The sequence below is a fragment of the Camelus ferus genome, chromosome 25 (genome assembly GCF_009834535.1).
Source record: "Camelus ferus isolate YT-003-E chromosome 25, BCGSAC_Cfer_1.0, whole genome shotgun sequence".
In the NCBI taxonomy this organism is placed as follows: domain Eukaryota; kingdom Metazoa; phylum Chordata; class Mammalia; order Artiodactyla; family Camelidae; genus Camelus; species Camelus ferus.
The window spans coordinates 27,738,961-27,759,667 of NC_045720.1; the positions used below are offsets into that span (position 1 = coordinate 27,738,961).

Here is a 20,707-nt window from a genome sequence, read left to right on the forward strand (position 1 = left end):
TGCATGTGTTATAATAATGTTACTCAATCAGTATAGTTATTTGTGATAGGACTTATTTTCTTAATTTTACTTATTAGAAAATTTCTACAAGGTCATGCAACTACTAGGTGGCTTACACTGATCTGTTCCCTAAAATTTATGGTCCGAAATATTTAGAATCATGAAGTGACTCTCTCCCTCACACACACCACTCTCAACACCTGTTTATTCTTTTCCTTTTCCCAACGTTCTCTCTTTTAACACCTCTTCCTTTTTCTTTTCCAACAGCATCATCTCTTTGGCCTTTTTTTTGTTGTTGTTGGTAGTGATTCTTTATTTCCCTAAGAGCCCAGCCTAGACTGCGATAGTTATTTTTCATCTGTAATCTCTTTAGAGACGCCTTCTGATTCTCATTCCTATACTTTGAATTGGCCTATCAAGCTCCTTCACACTCTGTATGACCTTTCAATCTATGACTGGGTTCTCCCCATTAGTTGTGTCATGTAATTAATTAATCCAATTACTTCTACTTATTATCATTTTGCTTTTCATTAAACTTTGCCTTTCCCACTATTAGTTCTCTTCCTCATCCCTACCCTCGCATCCCATCCCCCATCCCCTCAGGCCTTCATTCAGTTTGATAAAAAGAAACTATCGTCTGTCAAATAACATCTTTATCTTCAGTTAAATTATAACCTAATTTTAAATTCCCTAGAAAATTATCTCCAATATATTCATTTCAACTTACCCTCTTTTATATGAAACCTATTTATTTTTCATGCCAACTCTTTTATAATATTTTTACAGATATTAAAATAAAGATCTTTAAAAAGCAGAGGAAGAAAGTGATCTGAAAACAATCCTGACTCATTTTTACCATGATTTTTGAATATTTAGTTAAGTACTGTATATACGTTAATACTTACTAACTTGCTAACTAACTTTGACTTAATAATATGTACTCTTTTCTTTCAACTGAAATAATTTTTAAAATATAATTTAATCATAACTTACCTATCATCCAGAGCTACACTTTATTCATTCCTCTGCCTGCAAATCTTATTTAAAATTCTTTCATCTGCCACTGACACTTAAATGCCTTTTCAGAAAAAAAGTTTTATAGCAAAAATAATTCTCTTCTGAACTTTAATGCCCTTACTTCATCTTCTGTTTATGGCTCTTTATTACATATATACCTCCTGGCTCCGAATCATAGCTGGTTTCTTCCTATTCTTTATCAACAGTAACTTTCATACATGATGTAGTATGTTTATATATATATATATGTACATACACACACACACACACACATATATATATACACACACACACACACACACATATACATATACATATTACACTTGAGACTTTCTTGGTTGAAATACTACAATATTACTTAATAAAATGTTAAGCTTAGACTTATACAAAATATTTCTCTAAGCCACTGTGTCTCTTGTAACATCTAAGCTATTTAGCACAGCAGTGAACATAGAGTTGACACCACATGTCTGCTTATGAACTGAGTGATTTACATTTTCTGATAAGATTTCAGTGTACTAGGGTTATGGTTTTCATGACTGAGCAATCTCGAGTACCTGCATCTTAGACTTCTGTCATTAATATTAAGTTTAACCTGCATCCCAATGTTCATAGCAGCACTATTTACAATAGCTCTAAGGCATGGAAACAGCCTAAATGTCCATCAACAGATGACTGGATAAAGAAGTTGTGGTATATTTATACAATGGAATACTACTCAGCCATAAAAAATAATAAAATAATGCCATTTGCAGCAACATGCATGGCCCTGGAGAATGTCATTCTAAGTGAAGTAAGCCAGAAGGAGAAAGAAAAATACCATATGATATCACTCATATGTAGAATCTAAGGGAAAAAAAAGACAAATGAACTTATATATAAAACAGAAACAGACTCACAAACATAGAAAACAAACTTGTGGTTACCAGTGGGGAAGGGGTTGGGAAGGGTAAATTGGGAGTTCAAGATTTGCAGATACTGATTGGTATATATAAAATAGATAAACAAGTTTATACTGTACACCACAGGGAACTATATTCAATATCTTGTAGCAGCTTATGGTGAAAAGAATATGAAAATGAATATATGTATATTCATGTATGACTGAAGCAATGTGTTGTACACCAGAAATTGACAAAACATTGCAAACTGGCTATACTTCAATTTAAAAAAAATAGTAAGTCTATTAGAAATAGGATGTAATCAAGCACAGAGAATATCTATAAAATGGAATAAAATGTGTAATGATTAGATTGGTAATAAATCAATAATGGAAAGATTCGGGAAAATTTCAACAACAGTTTATAAGCGCTTTTATATTTATATACATATAAAAATATAATATAATATATATATAAATATAAATATATATATATACACACACACACAGATACACTTAAGTTAAATTTCCTCTACAATGAATATTACTTCTCTTTACCTTTTAGGACATAACACAAGTAGAAAAAAAAATGTCAAATGAAAGCTCACAGTACTCAAAACATGGTATATATGACAAAGAAATATACGATTTGAAGCACAAGTTTGAAATAATACATAACCATGGACAATATTCAGAATAATTAGAGAAACAAAACAAAAAGGAGGAACTGTTTTCATGCTAAAAAGAATACTATAGGGGAGAGGGTATAGCTCAGTGGTAGAGTGCATGCCTAACATGCATGAGGTTCTGGGTTCAATCCCCAGTACCTCCGTTAAAAAATAAATAAGTAAATGAACCTAATACCACCCCTGCCAAAAAAGAAACCTAAAAGGTAATTTAAAAAAAGAATACTATAATTGTAATAATTTTGAAAAATTTCCCTTAGCTAACCCTAACCAGATATGAAGAAATAATTTTACTAAAAATTATAGGGCATTAACTAGATTTATTGTGGTAATCATTTTGCAATATATGTATATGCAAATTATTATGTTGTACACCTTTAATACAATGTTACATGTTAATTATATCTCAAGAAAGCTGGAAAAAATGTTAAAAGAATTTTTAAAAATTTTTAACTAAAAATTATAATTACAAAGTCACTTATTCCTAATTACATTTTTATTAAGAATGATTTAAGCTCTATTCAACTTGAATTGTTAAGCATTTCAAATTAACATAAGTAGCTGGCAGACTAATGGACCAATGTGAAATAATAATTTTTAAAAATATTCTTCTAAAACTTGATATAGCACAGAAGCAACTATAACAATAATGTAATAATTAGTTAATATAATATTATATTCGGTAATATAATATAATAATAATTTACCTAAGCAATTGGTAAGAAAAACAGCTTTCAAAATATCTTTTGAGATTTCCTTATGAATAAAACTAATGTATTATATAAGCAATACGACTGTCAGATGCTCTAGACCAAATCTGGAAATAATTCTGAAAATTTGTGTAGCTGAAACTTGAATTTAAAAACACGAGTAGATGTTGCTTTATGGATCCTGTTACCAAACAGTAGTTTAAAAATCTCTTTTGTATCATTAGCTCTTTCAAATGGTCGCTAAGACTTGTTTACAATTATCTAAAAAAAATAAGATTATCATATGAAATTTCATAAGACTAAGAAGAAAAAAGTGTAAACCCTAATAAAGCTCACTACTTCTCACTTAAAAGAAACTTGATTATGATTTGTAAGGGCTAAAATCAGTGATTTTTTTGCTGCTTCAAAATATGTGATCAACTCCATTCCTTCATTCACGGTGTAGAATTAAGTTGCTGTGACTATACTTAGATTTATTAACATAAATGAAGGCCCTGTGATTGTGATGTAAAACATAAAACATATACTTCAATCTAATACTTCAAGGAAATGATTAGCTTTATCAAATGTTTCACTATCAAATTTGGGGTTGAAGTAGTAACAAGTGGTGTTGGTAGAGAAAAATCTTACGTATTCATTAGGAATGTGAGTTACAGGTTAATAAAGACACCATATTTTATTGGTCATAAACTCCAGGCAATTTTTGAAAAGCATTAACTTTATCTAACTTTTATTAAAAACAAGTGAAATCCATTCTGAACTGCTTGTTACACAATTTACTGCTTTCTCTTCTAAAAGTATTTCCTTTTTCTCTGAAGCTCTTCTTATTAGCTTCTCTACCATTCCTTCTTTACTCTTACTTCCTTTGGGACAAAATGCGCCACTCTTCATTTATCCCTAGGTTTAGGAGAGTTTGTGGAATCTCAAACTTAGTGCTAGTTGATACAGACCAAGCCCCCACTTTTAGTATAAGGGATCTACATCTAGAACAGAGAAAGCTCACTCTTCAGCTTCTTCACACCAGGAGGAAAGGAAGTGTTTCAGGTCTATAGCTACAATTGTAGTTTTAATTTATGAGAAAGACTTCGATATGTTTTGTTAACAATTAAAAGTAATTTAGTACCTAATATCTGAATACAGTAAAATTCTCTTCCCTCTGTCAATTCCACATGTCCCAGGTGCCATTTATTTCTTAAGAAAGGGTGCTTCCATTATTTTTCTCCTCTTCCTAATCTTCCAACTCTCTCAATTAAGCCCTTTCTTTGCTTCTTGTATATCATGTTCGATGTGTTGAATTCCCCCCAGTTTAGCTTAAATTCCTTATATTTCTCCCTGTCTTCTCCCCTACCAAATTAAATAGTTCATTTCTTCCTTTGTCCTAGCATCTGTTCCTTTCTTAATATTTTCCAATAGGTACCGGCAACTGTACCTATCCTGGGCTTCTTTCTCTAATTCTTTCCCATTGCTTAGAGACATCCTCATCTTGACCACTGTGGATTCTGAAACCCAGTTCCTTTTACTTAAATCTTATACACCCTCAGCATTATCACAGAATGCTCATTCCACTTCTTAGCCTTAATAGAAAGTTAGTTGATATTTTAACAAGAATACTACCTCCCTCAGAAACACTTTGAGGAGAAACTGCTGAAAATTCTATACCTTAAATACTACAGAAGCCTGGAAGTGGTATCAGCATTCTTCAAGGTCTGTATTGCTAGCTTCTAATTTCATGTAAAATCTACTCCTTTTATATTCATAATATCCTTTCTGCATTATCATCTACTTCCCAGGCAATTTTTATTCATTTTCTATCAACCTTAGGTCTTCAGTGACATCAATGCCTATATAAACCCTAGCATCAAAAATCCTAGCATCAAGGTTTGGTGCTTTCCTTGCCTTCCCAAACTGTAATCCATGCTTTATCTCAGAAACCTACTCCCAGGACCAAATCTTGTAACTTTACATTATGTGAAATTGTCTAGTATCTGAAAATTCTAAACATTATTAAATCAAACTCTGAAAATAACATCCTCCATTTGCTTCCATTAGCCTTCAATAGCACCACAAAATCCAATTCTTTTATTGAATCCCTTCTCTTCCAGTTCATGGAAAACACTGTATCTAAACATGACTTAACAAGACAACATGATTTAACATGATCAGCATCTTCCCAAATCTCTCTTGGACACCACGTCAACCATTTTCCTTGCCAGCCACCCTCAATATCCTCATCCTATTTTTCTTCCTATTATAACTGCCTACAAACCTTCAACCTGAGATTCTAATGATTACATCTGAAGTGTGGTAATGAGCCAATCACACGATCTTGGAGAATCAATGCCATCGCAAGTTTAAGCCTTCACTTAAACTATCAACCATTCTATTTGTGTTCCGTGAGCTCCTTCTCCAATCCCCCACTGTAGCTACTCTTAATTTGATAAGTTCCCCAAGACTTCAGGAAGCCTTGTCTACATTCATCTTCACTTCTGTTCTTTTAGATCTCCCTTCCTTTCTCTTCAGTCTGTTCTCCACCCTCCACAATTTCACTGAGGCTAATCAGGCAAAAATCATTATTGATTGTTTTATGATTTAACAACATATTTGTCTTTCCCTGGAATTTTTCTCTGTTGAGTATACCCTTCCTGAAACACCTTCCTTTCTGAATTTTGTTCTTTTCTAGATATCCTACTGTCTTTACATGGCTCTTTTCAATGTAGTTTTCTGGCTCTTGTTTTTTCATCCACTTAAATGTAAATAAATGCAGATCCCAGAATTTTGATTTCTTATTCTTCGTATGCTTCTAACAATTCCACTCATTCCAGTGGAATCCGTTAAATGCTGATACTCTACATCTCTAGTCCAGACTTCTCTCCAGAGTTCCAGACCCATACTTCCAATCTCGCCTATTTGATATTTATACCTGAATATTCCAAAAGGACCTCAAACTAACCCATCCTCAAACTGAACTCTTTATTTTGCCCCTAAAATTTGTCCAACTTGTATTTCCTGTATAGATAAACTATACCATCCATCCAAACATTTCAGTCACCTGAGATTATCTTGTTCCTTCTTTTCCCTGCATCAATAATATCCAATTGGTAACTAAGTCTTATAGATTCTACATTTTAAAATAATTTCTCATGTATCAACTACCTCTCTGGATACCTCAACCCAGCCCATTGTCATCTCTTTAACTGATCCATGCAATGTCCTCATAAACGACCTTTCTGTTTATACAGCTCGAGTCCAATCTTTACCCAGCTTTCAAAGTAGTCTTTTTTGATACAAATATCTGATTGTGTCCCTCTCTTGCCTTACATGCTTCAATAACTTACACAGTTATTTCAGGAACCCTCCCCTGCCTACTTTTGCTTAAATTTGTTTGAAGTCGTTTTGTCATATTTTTTTCTCTGCCTGAAATGTTCTCTACACATCAGGTCAACATATTTCTAGTTTTTAACATTCAACTCAAGGGTCATCTCTTCTGTAACGTCTTTCTTGAACTAATATTCATGGTGGAAATAATCACACCATCTTTTGTGATTCCACTGTATGTTTATCTATCTATCTATCTATCTATCTACCTACCTACCTACCTACCTAATTATCTATCTATCCATCCATCCATCCATCTAGATATAGATACCCCATAGTACCTATAATATTACTGAGTTTACCTGTTAGATTCACACTAGGAAAAACCCACAAGAATAGGGGGCTATTTTATGTGTCTTGTTATTTCCAGCACCTAGAACAGTACTATACAGCATGTGCTTAATAAATGAGTGTTGAATGAACGTTCAAGTTTTAGTACCAGTGTTACTTGTTTCATGAACCCTTTTTAGGCCATCTGTTTGAAAGAAATTTTATCTGACTTTATAACTTTGTAGAACATATTGTTAGACTCGTCCATACTGGCACATAAACATAGCATGTTTTAACTCCTCTGTGATATTTATAGCTTGTTTAGGGCACGTATTAGGTCTTTAGTATTTTCCATAATCTAGCACATTGCTGAACTCAAGATAAAAATAAACTACTTTTAGAATTATGTATAAAAAAGTTGAAAACAAGTTTTAAGCCTAAAATAACTTGAAGAACAAGTTATAATTTATTAACTTAATCTAGTTGACTCTATATTAATATACACATATTTGAATCTGGAGTTAGTTACCCAGTATTGGAAAAATACATATATACACATATAACATAAAATTAATCATTTTATTTTTATTCCATCTAATTGGAGCAGAGCTGTTAAAACCTGAATATACAACTACCTAAAATAAAAATGCCTGAAGATTTAACATTTTGTTAATATTAGAAGAGAAAGAAAAATTATAAAGCAAATAAAAAAATAGTAAAAAAATTTCTAAGACAAGTTAGATAAATGAAAAAAATAATAAAGAAAAGCAGTAGAAGAGACAGACCTGCATGTCTTCTCCTTGTGGTGTCCACTTCTTCTGTGATCACATCGTGTAATGGACAGACATAGACAAAGGAGATGGGTGTGAGTGGATGTACTCAAAAGGTAAAAAGTGACACTGAAGGAAAGGGCCTCAGATCACTTTGAGAAAGGCTCCTGTGCATAGTTGTAGGGAAGATATAATCAAATACATACCATATTAAAAGAAAAAAAAAGAATACAGAAGAACTGATGGTGAACTGGTTAAGCTACTATGGGTTAGCAGAATCAGAAAAATAAAGTTAGTGTAGAGATAAAGAGGATTTAAAAGTTTACAATTATTTATGGACAGCCAATCCTGAACACTGATGCTGAAAAAAGATACCATTAGTAAAAACAAGGTTACTTGTATGATCATATTGTTTAAGACATTACTGTATCCATTTAAGATCTGTGAAAATACTTATAGAAATTTTAGATATCATCTCAAGAAAAGAATTTAATTAAATCATCTTCAAAAAGAGCAACAATAATAGTTCCAGCAGATTTCTATGCCTTTTAAGTTTCCTAAAATGATCAGGGCACACATGAAAATAAGTATGGCCATCAGACCAGTAAGTCACTGAATTACTTCAGTACAGCAATATATTGTCAGGAAAATATTACAGAGAGTAACAAATATAATAAAACTCATTATAAAAAGAGTATCTGAAATATATGGCTATATTTAAATACTAAAAATTCAAGTTAGTCTTCAATTTAGACAAATTTTCTTCGATCATATTCCCTGATAAGGCTTGTTTATTCAGAAAGTTCTTACAGACAGCCATAACAGATCACTGACTGTTCCATTTAAATTTGCCCATCCAAATCTAATATCTACTATAACAGACACAGCACATAATTTGGGAACACTTCAGCACATAATTTGGGAAGATATTTTATACAGCCATTAACCAGGAAATCTCTACTAAACTGAGCATTCTAAGAAAAAATTTTTCTAAAGGTATTAGTGAGTTAGTATTAGTATGACTGATACAGATGAACAACATAACACAAAACCAGAACGTCCTATTTTAATTACCTTCTTAGCTTCAAATCTGGTATTACTAAATTCTTAAACTAAAACACCACATTCATTTCTGCAATACCTGTATCATAATTTTTGAGTGATTTATAGAAAAACATGTTATATAAAAATACCTTTGGAATATTGATATATTGAAATTATAACTCGAGAGAAATCTTTCCTATAACAAATTTATCTCTTTTCCTGAATAATGAGAAAACAAAAATTTTCCACTAGGAAATAAGTGCTGAGATAACCAAAACTTCTTTTTCTAAGAAAAAAGAGAAATACTAGCATGAATTATAGAGAACTGAAAAAGAAATGACATATTTTGAAACTTAACAATATCATTTTGATTGTAATGTGAGCACATCTTTGACTTATTCAAAATTAGACACTAAATCTCATCACAGTTATGTAACAAACTAGACTTTGCTAATAGGATAGACCACTAGAAAAGTATTACCTTCCTGAAATGTATTCATACATTAACGTGCTAGATGCCATATTTTCTTTCACATCCCCAGTCCACCCATTTCTCACAGAAGATAAAATAGAAAACTCTTCGATATATTAGTATCATAGGTTAATGCTGAATGGTATATTTTGCATTATTTTTAACATGCAAATTTCCCTACATACGTATTTACCACACTACTAAAGCAGTTTCCACACATGTTAAAATGAATTTGGTGTGAATTGGATGAAATAACTGCTTAAGTATATTCCATCTCAAAGATTTTTTTTTGCAGAAAACACAATAACAACATAAATAAATGGAGCTTCTTTCTCTACCTAGTATTTTCCTGTATCTTGAGCATTTTATAATGGTATTGAGGCGATGTTTTTCATCTTATATGGATTCAAAACATTCAAAATTCTTCTCAACCCATTCATTAATTTATTATAGAGAATAACTGAATAGAGTCCAAGTGACTTACCCAAGGTCACAAAACAAGTTCAATGGCAGAACCAGAAACAGAACAGAGGTCTCCTGATTACCAGGTCAATTTTCTTTCTACTAGATGCTATATGACCCAATAAAAACATGTGAAAATAAAAGTCAAACAAGGGAAAAAACCTTTTCATGGTGACACTTGGACTTGATACTTTAATATATAGTACTGTTTAGAACAGGTTTAAAAAGAAGTACCATGGTACAACTAAGCAAATAATTCACCAATGCTTTTTACTCTTGGGAGGAATATAGTAACACTTAGCACCAAAAATTTAATTGTTTTTAGAAAATAATACAACAGTTACATTATAGAAAAGGATGAAAATAGAAGAGTTTCACAATCTAACTAAAGTGCCCAGTAAGTCATTTTTCTATCACTTGTGTGAGTATGATCCATTAATAGATCAAAACTAACCTTACATAAAAACTCACAACTTTAATGAGCAGACAGAACACTCACTTAAATCATAAAATCTCAATGTCTAACTTTCAGTTATACCAAATATTTATTTTTTAAATGTTTGGCTTTCTTGTCTTCTCTGTGGTTACAGTTTTTATTATATATTATTTGTATTAAAACAGCCACATTTAAAAAGAGAAACTTATAGTCAACAATACCATTTAAACAGCTATGTCTTATTTAAGTGGCAAGAAACTATAAAAACTCATTTCACAAATATTATTGTATTGATTTGCAGACTTCAGGGAACCTTGAAGAAGCTGAGTATCCCCTTCACTCTTCCCATCTCCCCGCTTTTCCTTTAATCATTACTTTGCCACAAACATTTTACTTTCAATGCTGTTAATGGTACTTTGATTAAGAAGTCTTTCCAACATTTTATTTAGCCAATAACCACTTAGAGTGATTAAGAACAGTAAAAGTATACTCTCTGTTAGGTGTCTGTTACTATCACAACTATGGCTGCATCTTAGTTTCAGACTCAGAAAATATAAAGACTTTGTAATAAAAATACACAGTATTTTGGGAGGGGTTCATTCCATCAGACGAGCTAACAAAAGAGAAAGTATTTTCATATATTATACTGAAATATATTTATAAAACATAATGAATAACTCATAAACATCATTTATAGTAATTATTATGGAAAAAAATTTTAAAATTTAAGGTACCATCAAGGTGCAAACTATAAAAAGAATGGGGTTTTTAGTTAAGTAAAATAATACAACATATATATATATACACACACACACTAAAGCTGCCTGTATTGATTCTTAAAATTACAAAAACCTACTGAAGATAAACAGATATATAAAATAATAATTTTCATTTGGCTATATGGTAAAAAAGTAAGTTTATGAGACTGAATATAATATCAGCTTTTATGTAAAATTGTGTGCAAAGCAAAATTCTTCTTGCCAATATAATATATTAACAAGCATTATATTTCAACTGAATACATCTCAAGTTCAAACAGAAATAATAACCTGTAATCAACTTAATTTAAAAAGACATAGACATGAGGCTTGTTTATCCATAAATGCAGTTTTTAACAAGGGCATAAGATATCTATTTGAAAATCTGATGTCTGGCTAACAACAGACATGCTATTGGTCCTATTATCAGATTTAACTGTACTTGAGTTAATATAGGTCCTATGGGAGTAAGTATTCTCTTAAAAAGATTCCTGATGATGAAACAGAAACCTCAAGCCTAAGTGTGTATATTAGAACTTGCAGATAACTAAAAGTTAATCATATCATGAGGGCTTTTTAAAGGTCACAAGAGCCTTAAGAATGTTTCCTTCAAGGGGAGGAACAACACCTTTCAAAACGAAGCCTAAATAAGCGTCTACTTAGTAAGCGCCTCAACAATACAAAGATGAGGACAGACCTAGAATATAAAAACAAAATGTGTACCAAGCTTACCGATTTCAAACTAGAACTTCTCTACTGTGACAAAAATGTTGTTGAAAAATTCCCCAGTCTAAGTGAATTGAATTTATTTTCTAAACTAATTATTACTTTCTATAATTTCGCCAACAACCATAAAATTATTGAATATTTACAAATTCTACCTGCCTACTGAAATAAGCAAAGTACAATCTTTAAAAATATTAAGCTTTTAAAAACAGTAACAAAAATGTTTATCTTTTAAATGTCTTTTTCCTATCTGTAGCTGTGTCATTTTTTTCTGATTCTATCCTTAAAGTCTGACATGTAAGGCAATTTTAAATGCAGAAGAAAAACATACTTAGAGTACTTATTGAAGGAGTTTAAAATAATTGATTTCCAAACTACAGCATACTATTTGTTATAAAAAAGAAAGTCACTGAAGTACAGGCTTGGCCTTATCTGTATGTTCATAGGAAACTCAGTCAACTTAAATGAGCAACTAAATTCATAAGTCCATGAAATCTCACTTTATTCACAGAAGAACATGCTTGTTAACAAATAACACTGTATTTACATATGAAGGTGTCAGTAGTACTTAATTCCAAACTTCCATCAGTTGATTTGTGTTCTACAAAAAATATTTAACTTAGTTTATTACTTTTTTCTGCCAAAAATAAAGTACATTGACTCTATAATCCAGAAATAATCAGAAATTACCAATCTGCTAATACTGACCAAGAACACAACCTCGATGCTTTTTTCCAGATTAGATGGATTAGACTAGCATCTACTTAGAAGACTAGATTAGAATATTGACTTAGACTGAAATAAATTGTTTCTGTTAGAGAATGTCAAACTATTCGAGAATGAAAGGAAACAAAAGTCCATAACATCCAAATAGTCAAGAAAAAACACTGAAGTACAAAATTCACTAAAAAATAAAATTTTGAATATTTACTTTTCCTCTTACCTTAGGATAAATTTTATAAAACACAATTCCAGAGGTTGAGCTAAGTTAAAAAAAAAAAAATCCCTACCTTATCCATAGTTACAGATTCTTAAAGAATACAATATGGAAACGTCCATGGTAGAAAAAAATTAAAGCTTAATATATTAACTAAATCTTACAATGCCCAAACTGGGGAAGTAAGCACACACAACTTGTAAAACACAACTTGTTACTTTGAATGTTTTCAATTTACAAAATACTGTATATTCATACAGTAACCGAGCAAAGTGTTTCATTGCCGTCACTCTTCCAGAAGGATTTATCCTCCAGATAAGATACCTCAAGGTAAGTAGCACTGTCACGTTTCAGGGTAACTGCAGAAAGGGTAGCTACGTCAATTCAAGATTTTTCTAGATAAAGTGTATGTTCCACTTGGAAAATGACAAATCAAGGTGGACAATCCTTTTGTGAATAGTATCAATTAATCCTCAAACATATCAGAAATCATTTATAATTATATCTCAAAGCAGAGTCTGAACTATTTAACTCAAGAGTTCCTCATTTTGGAGAAACTGAAAAACTTTATCAGTTCTAAAACATTCATTTAGCTGATAATTTAAGTTAGCTTTCTCACCAGACTTTTTTGTGGACTGAGTTTAAGTAATATATAAGATAAAATATTTTAGGTAAAAATATGCTCTTTTCCCAGATACCACTCTAATTACTATCAGAACAGATAAATTCATTAAGTGAAAATAATAAATTTCAACAGATTAAACCTTGTTTTCAATGTTTAATAACATTACATTATTATAGGCCATAGTATTCTAGTCTAGAATCAGACTGTTCATTGAAAAAACAAACAACAGATTTTCTCTGCTCATATGTCCTTGATTTGCATTAAGAATGTTTTGTTAACTTTACGGCCTGAACAAAATCTAACCCACATTCTACATGAGGAAGACATTTAGTGATTCACTCTGAACATTACCCATAAAACCTGTGCTTTAAAATCATTTGTAGAATTCTTATCTTAATGATCACATCAAAGATGCTAATATGATAAACATCATTATATTTTCCAGGGATTTTTATCTATATTGCTGTCAGTTAAGTTAGAAATACTGAAAATAAATCACCCATTCTCTCAGCACAGTCTACTTCAAAGATGTCAAAACTTTTCTTAAAAGAAGCAGATATGAATCCATGATACTTAAGGTTCATCCAAGTATTTGCTGATCCATTTTCTAGACTACATAATGCCATGTAGTCCTCCAGTTCTACAGTCTTATATTCAAAATAAAAATTTAAAGTGATGTTTTAACTGTTAGTATACATCCTAAAAATGGCAAAATCCCCAGGGGTATTCTTGCATAGATTTTCATAAAACAGCAACAGAAATAGATAACAATATATGCTATTGAGACATAGCCAACTATGCATCTCAGGTTTGAGTTCAAGTCCTCACAAACTTTTTCTAATACCACAAGTTTACTACAATAATCTTCTGATGAAGAATATCTGACAATTAATGGAAGATGATCTCTTAGATTTTAGTGAATAAAGATTATGTATTAATAAACACTGATTATAGTTACTAGATTATTAATATGGTATATATAGTTAAATATAAAATAAAGAATGAATCCAAGCACATCTTCTGTAAAGTCCAGACTTCTAAACATGATGAGGTGTAATTAGCCCCACCTGGTATCCCTCTATTTTCCTCCCGTTCTATCACTCCAAAGTTTCAATAATTAAAAATGTTCTCAACATATCCCACCATTCTTTTAGAAACAAGCAAAAATATTTATGAGCACCAAAATTTACTGCCTTAGCATATTGCATACTTACTCACAACATCTATAGTTTGAATTGCCAGGAATTTTCCACTACATAGAAAAATGCACAATTGCCAAAACAGAAAAATCTATAAAAACTTTAAGCACGACATCAAGGCACTCTAATAATATTAATTTTCCTCTACTGCACACATATTCAGCTAGAAGGCTTAAGTGATTAAAAAATGCAATATATGAGAATACACAAATTAATAATATTTAAAGGAGATGTTTAAAATTTGTGAGATTTAAAAATATTTCAGGAAATATTGCATTCTTTCATGATTTTAATATACAATGTAACTTATTTACATAGATATATATAGCCACAAACATATTTATGTAAGCAGTCATGATGGCAAACAAGACAAATAAACAATAGTTTACGACCAAGGATAACCCATATCACACACCACAGCAAGGAGATATTTTTACAGTAATAGTTTTTGTTACATAAATCATAACAAAAAATCAATTTTATATTTACTTCATTTACTTTTTAAAATCCCCTGAACACATTAAGCTCATTATTATTTTCCAAATAAACTGACTCTTAATTGAAGATCTGAAACAAAAAAACACATTTTTCTTACAACTTCCAGAGTATATTTAAATTCCCAATGTGAATTCTAGTTTATTTTTTAAAATTTTCAGTATGTATCCATTTCACTAAAAGAGAATTCACAGATTAAGTCATTGGCAGTGTGGCATTTTTCCTTGCTCTCTAGACTTACGTAACAATACTTTTTCTCAAAACACCCAATTCTCCTTAATAGCACTATCACAAATATAATAGATTAGTAGTGTAACTTTTTAATTTATGTATTTTTGCCAGAATGTAAGCTCTGTGAGGGCAATTGCTGCATCTCTCTTTTGTCTATTTCAGTAACTCAGTGCCAACCATAATGCCTGGCATACAACAGGATAGCCATGAATACTTGTTAGTAAGTTAGTTTAACTTATATATTGACATATTTTAAACTATACGTTTCAGAGATTTAACATGAATTGAGTCACCACATGAAAATACATCAACCCAGTAACTACAGAAACAGCCATTTTAATGATGATGTTATTATAAAAATCCATCTGCATTATAAAATTTTGAATAAAATTTTTAATGTACTTTCATCCAATTACTGATTAAAAGTAGTACTGATTATTCAGTTGATTGATTATCTCTAGACTTTGCTTCTCTTCTTTTTACTTCTGGTTCAAGTTTTGTCTTCTACTTAGTTAATCATATCTCCCCCAAAAAAGAGAAGAAAGAGAGAGGAAAATAAAATCACTTCATTTCAAATTATTGGTAGAATTAATGGTTTGAAGAGATTATTCAATTCACATAACATGCTACATTTTGTGTTGCAATATTTTAGCTCAAAAAGTTGTAAATAAATCATTACCAATTGGTATAATACCTCGATAGCATTTGCAATTAAAAATAAGGAATGACCGACAAAGACAAACTTTAAAAAACTATGTTGAGCTTTCTATAGTGCTTTTTATGGAGGTAAGCACCTCTCATTAAGGTATTTTAATTTGGGTCAAAACAGCCAAATATATAAGTTATCATTTGTGCATAAGTTTGTCATTTTTTCCCTAAAGAAACAATCTAAGAAGTAATTACTCTTTTCCTCCAAAATATGTGTAATTAGTTTTCTAAACAAATTTTGAAATTAAGTTTTCACCACTGCAAGTGGACTCTATACACTATAATGTTCACACCACAGTGAAAAGGTTGAGGTACAACAAGCACACACATGTTTAAAAAGCATGAACTGCAATGCTTATCGCCTCATGCTTTCAGTGGTTTTCCAACTCCTGACAAACCTGGCTCAGAGTGATGTTTCTTTGTTGGCAATGGTTTGTCATCACTTAATGTACCATTCACCTTTTTCTGCTGGTCTTCCCATGTAACTTCTAGTATAAATCAAAAAAATTAATCAGAGCTTGTCAGAAACATGAGATAATTTGTGTAATAAGAACCTAAAATACTTCATGGTCTAATTTTTAAAAAATATTTTCCCCCTAAATTCTTCCATAAACTTCCAGTAGTACATAGTTAATGTTTTACATATAGGAATATGACATTTAAATTTTTTTCTTGGATTTCAAAATCCAAAGCACTTACGTTTACTTCCCAGAAATTCCAAAGTCTATTTTCAATAAAAGATAATTGAAGGTATGAAGAAAATGATAATTTAAATAATTTGAAAAAAATGTGTTCTTAAATAATACTGATTTATTTCAGAAATAAACATTTTGCTACACATTATTTTAGTGTGATAAAATGAAATGTTTATATGGAACTAAAATGCAGAGATTTTCATATATATCAAGAGAAAATCCATAACACATTTTAATACATGGTAAGATAAAATGGTTATTTATTTTACTACCATATTTAGTATTTTCATTAAATGACAGAAAAAGGTATGTACTATGTGATATTATGTCAATAAAAATTAGCAACAGTTTGGTATCACTGAATATGAGTTACCTAACTTACCTAAGATCATTTAAAATTATTTGTAGTGTGATTTAACATTCATTCATTCAACAAATATTTTTTCAGCACCTACTATAATCTAGCCATGCCTAGGCACTGAGGATATAATAGCAAAAGCAAAAATTGACAAAAATCCATGCTCTCATAAAGTTCATATTCTAGTGGGAGAATTAAGTTACAAATAAGATAAATGAGTAAAATATTTTGTGACTTAGATATTGATAGTGCTAAGACAAACATGAAGTAGGTAAGAAGTAAATGAAATGTCCAGGATGTGATGAAAGTCTGAATAGAGTAGTCATGGAAATCCTCATTAAGAAGGCAAGTTTTGAGTAAAGAACTTAAGGAAGTAAGGGGGTTACCCATATTGTTATTTAGGGAGGGCATTACAGGCAGAAGAATACCACAGGCAAGTGTCTTGAGTTAGGAGCATGGAGGTCTCTGTGGCTGGAGCAGAGTGATCGAAAGGGAACGTCATAGAAGATGAGGTTGAAGAGGTAATGGTTTGGGAAGTGGATGAAGTACAGCTCATGTAGGGCCCTGTAGGTCATGTATCAAAAGACTCATTGGTCATCATTTCATCTCTTAGTATTATTCATAAACACTTAAGTATTCACCTGCCTCTTTTTATTTGCATGTTTATAACGCTACCGTGACCACTTGCGTACATTTTTGTCCCCATGAAGTTTTACCATGCCATAAATGACTCTGGTACTTATCCACCTTTGGCCATAAATAGTAGAATACTAACTGATTTTATAATATTAAGCTAAGCAAAACATAACTAGGAAGATAAAATCACTGTCAAAAATGAAAAAAAATGCTATATTGCAACATCAAATAAAGGTGATCTTGGAAACGCTATCATCTTTGATTACTGCTAGAATTGGCTGCATTAAGTATAAGGGTTTTCCAGTTCCTGGATCTGAAGTAAATGCTATTAATAATGGACATTTTATTCTGGTCTAACTTAAGTCAGCTCCCACAAGGAAACACACTTCTTGTTTTGGGAGTATTAAATTTACAATTGGGTGTGTAGTTGGCCCCCTGATTTCCTAATCAGTAAATAATCTGATAAAGATGCAATATAGAATTCCCAAATAGTCACAATCTGGATAAAGACGATATATTTGAATCAACTGCTAGTGGAAAGAGAAGCCTGAAAACCTTTAAAGAATACAGAAATATTCTAATAGATTTTGAGACTCTAATTAAGCCCTTGTTTGTTAAAAAGAACAAAGGAATCATCTGTTCCTTAACCAAAGTTAGTCTGTAGTAATACAAAAACAACAGACTAATTCCCCCATGATGGGGAAAAGAAACTCATCAATAATACAGTATTTCTGAACTTTGAATGACCTGTACTTTTGGTTATCTACCAATATACAACATTTAAAGTTTTACAAGCAATACAGAGTTGTACCTAAAATCAAATTTTCTAAAATCATTTGTCCCTTAAAAAGTTCTTTCACCTTTCACCATTTGATAAAATCTGAGATGATCCAAAAAAGGAAGACACACTATCTTTTGAAGTAAGGTTGAATGTGTAGAAGTAGAAATGGCTTGTTTTGAAAATGCCTTTCTATATGTTGGTAGAAAGTATCTTCTGAAGTGCGGAGCTAAAAACCTTAATGGTGGTTAATTTTTAAACACTTTCTCTGAGTCTACAAACATTTTACTTGAAGAAAATCTATTATATGAAAGTAACAAAAAAAGCCTCATAACCATCCATTTATAAATATCAGCCAACACAACAATGAAACAAGACCTAAATCAAGGCAATCAGTGATTGATACGAGAGGTTAACAGATACGTTACTGAGCTAAGCCAGAAATCAAGGTGGCTCTTAGCAACATTTCTGCCATTAACCTTAGACAAGTTTCATAAGCCTATCTGCCTCCAATCTGTTACATTCGAAATTAAAAAAAAAAAAAAAAAAAAAAAACAAAAAAACTCCTCTTGAAATTTCAAAGGTAACTTCCAGCTCTAAAATTAGAGTTGCTCTTGCTTCTTATCACTGATTAGTCTGATTTTCCACTTATTCCAGAGACGATAACATTAAGCCACTGAGTCTACAAAATTTTCTAAATGTTCTAAATGTGGTTATTATCAAACCCTCTGCTGAAACCCAAGTGCCTACTTTAAAACAGAATTAAAGTCATTAAAAGAATAGAACTGACTACCGATTCATTAATTCCCTGTCCCCCAAATAATGCAAAGAACTACCCACACCTAGCCCTCTTTGAATTTATAGGTTACAAAATTAAAAAGAAAGATTTCAAGTAATTAAATCAAAGTCATCTTATGTCAGGAAAATGTTCAAATTGTTTGCAAACTGTTTTAGTTATATTAATGAAAGATAGCAAAAAAAAAAAAAAGCACTTAATGTGCAACAGCCTTTTCTATTAAAGGACTATTTTGATTAAGTTAAAAAACAGTCTTCTTAACATTAAATAATAAAGATATTCAAATTGAAATTTAAGTGCAAAGTGGCTGCCCATGATATTATGTTATCTACTACCAAAGAGTAAAAGTGAAAATCAAAGATACATAGTGTAATTTAATTGGAAAGTATGACTTTGAAAAATATACATCACATTGCTCAGATGCAAACTTGGAATCCATTAAAGGACAGAAAAGAATTTGTTGTGGTAATTGCATCAAGTAAATATTCAGTTGTGAATTTTATTTGTAGTGGGGGCAAGTTTAAAGATTGACTTAATAACTATTAGATAATTTTAAGAATGATTTACTCATTATGACTTAACTATGAGATGTTTTTAAATGACATTTTAAAAAACCATATGTCTGCAAAATAACTATATTCCAGTTTTCATCACACCATACAGCTACTCCTATATCAAGACAACAATTTAAAGAGCACAAACGCCTATATTAGCAGATTATATTTGTATACTATATGTTTTAATGTGCTTTCACATATAGCATCATATTTGATCCTATAAAACACAGAAAGGACTTTCTATCAGGTGGTTTCTATAGGTAAGTAAACAGAGCTGATTAATAAGGCTAAGAACTTAATAGTTATCCTAGTTTACAAACAATTTCACACACATTACCTCATTTGATTCTCTAAATAGCATTTGGGGAATAAAAAGCCAAGGTTCCAAAACCTGTGCTCTTTCTCTAGCACCATACCATCTTCCTAAGATTATGTTATTTTCAACATCAAACAGAAGATGGCTTTAGGATTGCTTGTAGCCATACAAGCCATACAAGCATGCCATGTTTTGAAGAACTGCTTAAGTTAGAAAGATACAAGGTGGAGGGGGCTCTCTACTAAATCTGATTAGTCAATTGAAGCTTTTGAATAGAAGAAATGAAATGAGCAAAAGGAAAAGAAGTGCAAAATAAGGAGGAATGGCCTTCAGGAAGAAAAGGAAAGGTTAGGAAAAGAAATCAGAAAATACTGGTTTACAGTTAAGTAATGTAAGCGAGCATACAGTTGACTACTGAAATGGCCTAAACAGTCCTATGCCCCAAGTCTCCTTCTTTCAAATCCCCCTTGCTCACTGTCATCCAGTTACTATTCCATAAAATAGATGTAATTGAATAAAATATATGATAAATTCCTTACTATTTTAAAGTATCCCTGAATCTCTCCTATTTCAATTATGGTCAAATGGTCATTCATCTCAGTGGGCAGAGAATACTGTATTTAGGAAATATCCACCAATGCCACTATAAAATCCATTCCTCTTTAGATATTAATCAAATTTGGAAGTTCAGACATGGGTACTGGTACTCTCCTCGCCCTAGAGGCATTCACCAGAATACAGTGGGGCAGGGAAACAAAGCCTGTCCACTC

General features: G+C 31.3%; 1 protein-coding gene and 1 non-coding gene across 25 annotated transcripts in view; one reads left to right on the forward strand and one right to left on the reverse strand.

Annotated features, from left to right (window-relative positions):
* RIMS2 (regulating synaptic membrane exocytosis 2) overlaps positions 1-20,707 on the reverse strand; it is a 489,839-nt gene that overhangs the window by 151,958 nt on the left and 317,174 nt on the right. For 5 of the 24 annotated variants that reach the window (XM_032468077.1, XM_032468074.1, XM_032468059.1 and 2 more), the window contains one exon: positions 7,724-7,756. The exons of 18 other annotated variants lie outside the window; for them this stretch is intronic. In XM_032468077.1, the coding sequence (XP_032323968.1) occupies positions 7,724-7,756 (33 nt within the window). The remainder of the gene's footprint in view (positions 1-7,723; positions 7,757-20,707) is intronic. One more of the 24 variants, XM_014562921.2, reaches the window with a different exon arrangement.
* Positions 2,658-2,729, forward strand: TRNAV-AAC. Its single transcript has one exon. It is a non-coding gene; the product is annotated as a tRNA-Val (tRNA).